Genomic DNA, 9857 nt, shown 5'->3' with positions numbered 1-9857 from the left:
TATGTGGTGTGTGTGTATGTGAGAGAGAGAGAGAGAGAGGCGCAGAGAGGGGGGGAGAGAGAAGTTGCAGGTTTACAGTGAGATGGGGCTGGAGGGTAGTAACCCAACAAGTGTATGCAAATATCGGTTCCACCATTTTTTTCCGATATCATGAATGTGAAATCCATATCTTCTATCAACCTGTCTAACACACACAGATTCATGCAAACCCAACATACATATATATACCCACACCCCTATGTCTTCATATCCATTTACAATTGTTGCTCAAGTGCATATTTGGTTGGGATGACAAGTAGTGGAAGTGGGGGGAGCTTGGAGATGGGGGTCAACAGAAACACTCGTCAGAGATGAGGGTTCCGACAAGGTGAATAATTAAGACGGTGCAAACATGAACTCGTGAAGTGTAGGTGTATATTTGTATATGTGTGTGTATATATATATATATATATATATATATATATATATATATATATATATAAACTTGGGATCACATCTTTGGGATCATGTGAGACCAATGGTTTTTCGTGAGACATGTAAGACCAATTCTCAACCCTTAGATTAGATCTACAATCTAAAAATGTAAACATTCATAAACGCCACGAGACTTCTCAATAATTACAAAATTACCACTGTGCAATTTAGACCATTAGATTATTAACTTATAAAGTTGATCAATGAACATAAATTGATCTTACGGGTCTCACAAAAAACCCCTGGTCTCATGTGAACCGAACCCTATATATATATAGGGTTCGGTTCACGTGAGACCAGCCTGTTTTCGTGAGACCACATTTTTATACTTGAAACTTCACAGCAAAAACACTGTAAAGGTTAAAAAAAGTCACATTCACAACATTTTGCTGTGAAGTTTCAAGTGTAAAAAGGTGGTCTCACGGGTCTCAAGATAACAGGCTGGTCTCACATGATCCCAAATATATATACATACATACATACATACATATATATATATATATATATACTTGGGATCATGTGAGACCAAAGGTTTTCGTGAGACCCGTAAAACCAATTCTCAACTCTTGTATTAGATCTACAATCTGAACATTTATAATCATAAAATTGTCACAAGACTTCTCAATAATCACAAAACTGCCACTGTACAACTTTAGACCATTAGATCATTAGCTTATAAAGTTGATCAATGAACATAAATTGGTCTTACGAGTCTCATGAAAAACCGTAGGTCTCACGTGAATCCAACCATATATATATATATATATTATTGTATGTAATATTTTTTTAATTTTCCAATATGTAAAAGACAAAAAAAGGTTTAAAAGGACGAAAATACCCCTGACTTAACAGGGGTAACAAAATCCTTTTTATTCTGTTAGAGTGAGGGACTTAGAGTGTGCGTTTTTGCATATCATAGGTATTTGAGAGTGTAATAAACGCGTTTTAAAGACCTTAGTCAAACAAATCACAAACTATAGGGACCAAAAATGTAATTTACTCATTACTTTATAATGGGCTTTAATGATCATTTAATGGGAAATTGATTAAAATAGTGGATCTTTTTTATCAAATTCATTTTTTAATCATTTTTTACATTAAATTTTTATTTTAATTAGAATTTATACAAATGTCTTGTAACATCTCTAAAAACTACGTTCTATTTTCTCTAAAATAAAGTAATAAAAGTCAAAATTTTCTAAAAAATTTAATTAAACTCTAATAAATACTTTATTTTAGTAATTTTAATACTAACTATATTATTAAAATATTTAATAGAATATTATTTATCTTTCGTAAGTATTTATTTTCAATGCCTCTTTATTAGTAAGAAGTATTAAAATAATAATTTCTTTTTATTTAGGGATTCCTTTAAATTTAGAGATTTTTGCAGTGTCTTTCTCTATTTTAGCATACGAGATAACATGACATTTAGAGCAACAAAATTGCTAATATCTATATTCTCTCCATTTACCATAGCTATTGGAGATGTTCTTACTCATTACTTAGGTGACGTTTGTTTTTTAAGAGGTGATGAAGTCTGAAATCTTATTTCACTTCTGATTTATAAGAGGCGGTGCTAAAGTCTGAAATCTGAATTAATAACATTGTTTGTTTTTGTAAACTGATAAACATCTGATTTGTTTAAATTGTCTATTTTACCCATTAAAAATTATAGTGTTGAATTTATAGATAAATTTATATAAGTTCACATATTTATTTATTGTCATTATGAAATTTACATTTAAATTATATAATTAACATTCATTTAAACAAAAATATGTCATTATCGGTGTTTAACACATTTACATCATATTAAAATACATTGATTGAAAGAGGTGAGGATTGATTTAGGGGTTGTTTACCAAACGCTTACCCGAGTAAATACTTACCAAATCACATTAGCTTACTAGATGAATATGGTAATGACCAAGAATCTTACCCATTAAGAGCGAGATAAGGACCAAAAGTCTTACTTGGTAAGTGAGAGTAACGACTCTTACCACGGTAAGCGTTTACAGGGTAAATTGTTGTATACGATTACTTTTTGATGGACTAAAATCTTGTCCGATAAGTAACTGATAGTGTTGAATTTTACCGATAAACGTTTACCGGGTAAGTGTTCGGTAAACGGCCACTTAGTAAGGATCGATTGAGAAAAACGTCGTTGTTGAGGATTTAAATAATAATAAGATGCAAATAAGAGGTTGATTTACCTCTTATCAGATAAGAGAAAAATAAGACATAAATGCCTATGAAAAACTGGAAAAAACAAACAGTCTGAATGATCTTGTCTCTTAACAAATCAGACATAAGAGCCTGAAATTAATATTAGTTAAATAATAAATTTAATTTTTATAAATAATAATAATCAATAAAAAAATTAATAATAAAAACATAGTTAAAGACGTATTTATTATATAAAATAATGAAAATAATAATAATAATCACTATAATTTTTGAATTAATAGCATTTCATTCTTTTTTCTTATTTATTATATTATTTTCATTATATTTATAAACTTAACTTATATAAATAAACAAGTAAGTAAAATATCAAAAAATAATGTGATACTACATTATTTAACAACTTCAACATTCTCTCTTTACAGACTTGCTGATTGTTTCAAGATACAATGTGATACTACATTATTTAACAACTGTAGGTATTATGACATTCTTCCCACTTCAATCTTTGGCAGAACATGTTGATTTTACAATTATAATTATAATTTATCGTGCCAAATTGTTTTCATTTTCAAATATGATTTCACACTCACATGAGCTACTCCGTATATGACTCAAATAAATAAGTACGAGCAATCATTATCTAGTAATCGTACTACGGATTTATTTTACTTGATTGAGTTATAATATATTTAGACTTTTTTATAATTCATTTATTGATTTATCAATTAACTAATTTTGATGAACTTTTATATTAAATTATTTTATCTTTATAACTTTAAATATTTATTAATTAAGAATTAAAAGATTTAAAATATTATTTATAAAGGGGATGCAAATATCTCCACCAACCAAAAACCATTTTCTTTTTAGTAAACAAATATATTCAACAAAATATATAATTAATTTCTAATTAATTTAAAAAATTAAAAGATTTAAAATATTATTTAAATGTCAGAAATTAAATTCCAAAGACCATCATATTTAATTAAATAAAAACATAATTAAATATGTACAAATCGAAAGTGACGTATCACATAAACACCCAACATGTGTACTTTTTTTAATACACAAAATAATTATAAAAATATCGTTCTCGTAAGAAAATACTAAAAAAATAAATTATAATTGGAAAAATCAGATGGTTTTCAAAAAAATTACCAAATTAAATAGTTTTTAAAAATTCAGTATTTTCGAGAACGATAATTTGTACGTAACAAGAAACGGTTTGACGCTGAATCACGAAAGTGCGGAAATCAACATCGTTCTTCCGGAAGGACAATTGCTTGCTTTTGTTGTACCTTCTCCATTCCCATCGCAACCAACACCTTTTTGGGTTTCGGTTTTGGCCCAGCCCGTGGAGAAACGACGGGCCGAACTACAACGTGAGCCTCACACCGGCATACGGCAATCCATCGCTCGATCCATTTCCAACCCCAGCTTTCTTTGCTTAAATCATAGTAAGCTTGACCAAAATATCGGTTCGAATTGGCCCTCCACTTCACAAGATCATCACAATCACAAATTCAGTTTCGTCAATTCCAAAACTAAAAAGTTTCAAAAATTACGGAAATTTGTTTCCGGGAACGTTACTTGATGAGAAAACGCGTATGCCAACGCTCTTTCACGTTTGTTGGCCGCTTCCGCTCTTTGTTGTATCTTCGATACGGTTTCCTCCATCTCGGGTTCAACACACCATTTCATCTGACACACAACCGTCATTAAGGAATATTCCAAAAAAATCCGTCCTAAAATAAATATCTAGAGTAAATTATGATTTTCGTGCCTGTTGTTTGTTAACAATTTTGATTTCCATCCTTGTGGTTTGGAAATTGCGATTTTGGTCCCTATGATTGTAATTTATTGCTATTTTCGTCCTTGGACTAATTCGTATTCTCAAGTACAAGGGACCAAAACAGTAAAGAATCGTAATCCATAAAAACCGAAACAACAATACATTTAGAATCATAAGAGCAATGAATTCCGAACCATAGGGATAGAAACCACAATTTCTGAACCACTGGACCGAAATCACAATTTTTGGCAAACCATAAGGACAAAAATGTAATTTACTAAAACATCTATAATGAAAAAAAGAAATAATTTAAAAATGTCATTATTACCCTTTTAAAAAACTCCATGACAATTTAATGTCGAAAAAAGACACAATTTTTGAAGCAAGGGTGGTAAAGTAATTTTGCAGCAATATTTAGAAATGAATGCTCATGAATTCATGTGCTAACAAAAACAGTTGCAGCTGCACCGTGTCACAGAATGACGTTATTGTCCTCTGCATTGCTTCATAGTTATATTGTGGGTCCTACATTCAGCAAGCGGAGGAGAAGCACCAAAAACCCCAACCCCGAACCCGGCCCAGGTCCAGTGAGCCCGACGCCTGGTCCTGACCAGGGCTTAAAGCCCGATCAAGCTGAAACGTAGAGGCAGGTCTGAACCTACTTCCGGCTTGAAAAAACTTGGAAAAGCTCGATTGGGTTTTCTTTTCGATCCCAAAATATAAAAAAACTCAGGCCTTTTTGTGCACACTTAAAACGGGCCTTAGGCCCCAAAAAAAACGGCCCTTGTGTATCTCTTATGGACCCACAGTCATATTTCACTACTATTTTTTTACAAGTTTTATATCTTATACAAAACCATTTATTCTTGCAAAAGTTACAACTGTTTTTTTGGTTTTTTTCATAACAATGATGGGATATAAGTAGTACCTCAAGTTCATGAAGCTTGGATTCGACTTTCAACTGATCTCCAAGCTTCATTTGCTTAATCTGGCCTTCAGTGGCCGAAAGGCGGCGAGCACTGATTTCCGCCTGGATTTTGCTCCAAAAATGTAATATTTCAAGAGCATTTGAAGCTTGCTTTGTAAGAGCATCCATGTCGACCAGTGCCTGAAATCTTGAGATCCCGTTGAGATAACGTAGCGCTTTTCTTGCCTGTTATATGGTCATACACAAAACGAGAATATCATCAAGAATCGTTATTTTGGTGATTTCGGTACGCAGACCGGACTGGACACGCGGGTGAAAGAATTATGCAAGGTTTTAATGTTTTAATTAGACAAGGGCAGTTTAGTAATTTACCAATTTTGTCCTATCTCCTTGATTTTCTCCCCACCTATTTTGGTACAATCATGTCCTAATCCTCTCTAAGGGGTTGTTTGGTCGGTTTTCCATTAGGTCTTGTATGGATTAATCTATTTGTATCAATTAGGAAGATTTTTGTTTGGGAGAGTTTTTGCATGGATGGAAGGAGCATGCTTTTTAATTGGGAAGAGCATGTTGGAAAAAACTTAGCTTTCTGCATAAAGCTCCCCGTAGAAGCTTACTGAATAAGCCACTTTCTATATCATTAAGCCACTACCAAACAAACATATATAGCAAGCCGAATAAGCCGAGTCCCATTACGCTCATTAAGCTTCTAACAAACAGGCCCTAAATGTTAAACCAAACATGAGACAACAAGTTTAGGGTTTTTGTTTTGTCATACCCCGTCTACGAGACACATTAGAGCACAAACTAGATGTCATGTGTCCGCAGTTTTCCATTTTATTGGTCCCATTGTCACTAAGCGGGAACCACAAAACGAAAATGTAAAACTTAAAAAAACACATACCTTATATGCTCGAAATGCACTTTGGATTCGAGTAGCCGCAATTTCCTTGGTTCCAATTTTACGGCCAATAACTTCCCTACCAGAGGCAAGAAACCCCGATTTGTTCCCCGTAGAATATGTATCCTTTGCGTCTTTTGAATCGATGGAATCCGGTTGAATCTGCTATATGAAGCAAAAAGTCGAGCAAAATTGACTCCTTGAGAGTTGAGACTTCCTGAAAAAAGAGTTATGCTTTGACACAAACCCCATCTGGAGGTGGGGTCCAAGGTGAAATGTACACAAACGTGTCATTTACCCCAAAAAGTAGAGCAATTGTTTTCGTGAAAACCACGGAGGAGAGTCAATGATATTGACAAATGCAAGCCTAAAACGACTTCGGGGTAAGATAAATATGGCATAAATTGCATTCAATTTTGTCGCATAAACTTCAACTCAAACGTAGATTAGTAAGTCGTTACCTCCAACTTTACGGGCGAGATTTCCTTCTTTCTCTTATTTCCGCTTATCTTCTTAAACCAATTACAAACACCCATTTGTACCTATGAAACTGCAAAAACCTACCACAAAAGCATCATGAAATTGCGATTCAAGATTAACTTCAAGAAATCTAATGATCTTATTTTTGATAAGGTCTGTAACGACACAAATTCAAATGCTTTTGTTGGTGATTTTAGTGCCATCAAGCCATTTTGTTATAGCTGAGATTTACAAGAGAATGCAGGGGTTTTGGTTAAGATATAATTCAGGTTACGAGGTGCTTGTCAACGACGGACCAATTTTTTTTTCAAATTGTGGCACCGTTTGTCTATAAGAAACAAATATCGCGATATTTTTCATATCATAATTAGTCTATTGGTTGGTTCATTATGTTTCATATATGAGGTCTTGTGTTCAAGTCTTTTATTGCAATTTTTTTTTCAAAAACATAATAAATCTGAAATTAAAAGCTAAAGCCTAAGAAAATGACACTAATTGGATTCGAACTGGGGTGGAAGAAAAGCCTAGCAAACCAATTCTACCAAGGAAAACTTGTGTCCTTATTGTAGTTACAAAATATATACCGTGGCACAGAACAAATTGATAGGGGTTGCACTATTTCATGAACCTAATTCTTTTTACCCTTCGACAGAGGAATAATATGGTGGCACCAAGGTGGGTCCGTCCTTGTGGAGTGTGCACACTTGTATAAGCTAACTTGAACCTAGAGTAGCCATATGACAGGGGTCATGGGGATTCTCCCCTAAACTGTATGCATGAGAACCAGGCACTAAAGTTGTAGCGTACAACTTCAGTGTCTATGTTCAGTGTCTCACTACAGTGCCACTGATAGGTGAGACATTGATAGGTGAGCACGCTCACCAATGATGATGCTCCTAACCGCTTTGTAACCTCTCAGAACCACTCGATAACTGCTAGTATTGACGAGTAACCACCTACATATAACACAAGATCTTTGTGTTTTTCGCTCTTGCTTTTGGCCTGAAAACAACCCACATTTTTGGATCATCCAAAGTAAAGTAAACTTCATGTAACACAAAGCTTTTCATAGGGTCAAATTATTACTAAAGGAAAGTGATTTTACGCTATCCAAATTCGATTCAATTGACAGATAATTCTAACAGATTTGACACAACCCATGAAGTAATTAACAAAAGCAATCCAATAAACACCAAAAATGATCAGAAAACCAGCATTTCATGAAAGATTTTACACACCCTATGAAGCAATTAACAAATGCAATCCAATAAACACCAAAAATGATSAAGAAAACCAGCATTTCATGAAAGATTTRACACASCCTATGAAGCAATTAACAAATGCAATCCAATAAACACCAAAAATGATCAAGAAAACCAGCATTTCATGAAAGATTTGACACAACCTATGAAGCAATTAACAAATGCAATCCAATAAACACCAAAAATGATCAAGAAAACCAGCATTTCATGAAAGATTTGACACACCCTATGAAGCAATTAACAAATGCAATCCAATAAACACCAAAAATGATGAAGAAAACCAACATTTCATGAAGAATCTGACACACCCATAAACTAATTAACAGCAAAATTCATCAAGTTATATAAAATTAAGCAATTAACAAAGAAAAATCCCAATAAACAGCCAATTACGAGAAAAGGAAATCAAAAGAAGCAAGAACAGATGTACCTAAATTGCAGAGCTGCTGATACAGTGAAGAAGCAACTGAAAAGGGTATGCAGACATTTGCAATAAAGAATTGTAAAACGATTAAAAGAGCTGGAAGAGGGAGAGATGTCGTGATCCATGGCTATTTTCGGAAAAAATTGAGAAATTGAAATTAGGGTTTTAAGGTGTGAAGGAATTCTCAGAGATTGACAGACGGACTAGATTTGTTGGTGAGATCTCCAGAACCTTAAACCCCCAACCGTGGAAAATGATTGTTTCCCTTTCTCCGACGATGTCGAATGATTTGAACACCGAAACCCAAACCAATTTTGTCAAATAATTCCGGACTAAATTACGATTTTAGTTCATGTGATTTCTTAATAATTTTTATTTTAAAAACCGAACAACACCGAGTAATCATTCATGTGGACGGTATATACACATGCATATAAGTAACTAAATCTGTTTTTTTGTTTTTATGCATATATACATGTTATGTACATATCGAACACATTACTTACAAATTGCTCGTATGCATATGGGTATATCGTGTAGATGAATGGTTATCAGAGTCGTTCCCTCATATATTTAATACCGAATGACTAATTATAATATGGTTGTTACAAATTAAAGAAGATGTATATGACTAGTCGTCATTAAATTTTTTATTAAAATTATTCAATTTTGTAACGATATAATTAAAAGGTATAAGAGATTTACTTTAAGAAATTGCCATTCAAGACGTTGGTAACCATAGACATTCGGGGTCAGCTTACACACAACTGACTAATCCCTCAAATGATCACAAATGATCTAACGTCATCGTGAGTGAATCTTCATGGCCACGCTCCACAAGAGCTTTGACAGGCTTAGATTCGAATCCAAGAAACATCATAGTCCAGATGGTTTAGTCATTCAAAACTTGTTTGACAACGTTGTTGTTTTCTGTTTTTATGTTTACGTTCTTTAAAAAGCGAAAATAAGAAGTAAACAATACTTAACGAAAGCTTCATTTTCAGGGATCAATAATAGAAATAGCGATTTTCAGGGATCAAATTCATCTTTTAGCCATTTTTCTCCGGAATTTTAAAAAATATCATTACCTCCGCAAGTGACACATCCGTGACTCACATATGAGCTAAACAAAAAACATTCACTTTCCACCCACTTGCGGATTTGAGTGAAAAGTTTTTTTTTTTTCTATTTTCACATGTTTACGGATCTGAGTTGAGATTTTTTAAACTGTAAATATTAGTCTGAGTTGTTCAAAACTTCAAATACCTTCAACTTGACCAACCCAACCCTTATACATCTAGAACAACATATAGAAGAAACAAAGTCAATCGTTTACTATATATTTGTCTTGGTTTTTTAATCCTTACACATCAATTGTTCAAAATGTCTTTTAGTTTTTTTAATCC

At 33.2% G+C, this 9857-nt stretch overlaps 1 protein-coding gene across 1 annotated transcript; it reads right to left on the bottom strand.

Annotated features, from left to right (window-relative positions):
- Nucleotides 1-3880: 3880 nt before the first annotated feature.
- On the bottom strand, nt 3881-8695 carry LOC112501255 (protein IQ-DOMAIN 1-like). The gene is made up of 6 exons (XM_025104967.1): nt 8458-8695; nt 6747-6835; nt 6289-6447; nt 5385-5609; nt 4255-4365; nt 3881-4160 (listed from the first exon to the last, which is right to left on the bottom strand). The coding sequence occupies exons 2-6, from the start codon at nt 6819-6821 to the stop codon at nt 3918-3920; spliced, it is 813 nt and encodes a 270-aa protein (XP_024960735.1). The 5' UTR covers nt 6822-6835; nt 8458-8695; the 3' UTR covers nt 3881-3917.
- Nucleotides 8696-9857: the final 1162 nt, after the last annotated feature.

This window comes from Cynara cardunculus (assembly GCF_001531365.2).
Source record: "Cynara cardunculus var. scolymus isolate 2C chromosome LG 17, CcrdV1, whole genome shotgun sequence".
In the NCBI taxonomy this organism is placed as follows: Eukaryota; Viridiplantae; Streptophyta; class Magnoliopsida; order Asterales; family Asteraceae; genus Cynara; species Cynara cardunculus.
Note: the sequence above shows the minus strand (reverse complement) of the source record. Positions and strands in the feature narration are given on the sequence as shown.

Excerpts from the sequence above, each read along its gene's own strand:
- LOC112501255 (XM_025104967.1), bottom strand. The coding sequence starts at position 6,821 with ATGGGTGTTTGTAATTGGTTTAAGAAGATAAGCGGAAATAAGAGAAAG. Across the intron at positions 6,448-6,746 it reads TCTCGCCCGTAAAGTTGGAG|ATTCAACCGGATTCCATCGA; the intron begins GTAACGACTTAC and ends TTCATATAGCAG. Across the intron at positions 4,366-5,384 it reads CCAAGCTTCATGAACTTGAG|ATGAAATGGTGTGTTGAACC; the intron begins GTACTACTTATA and ends GTTGTGTGTCAG.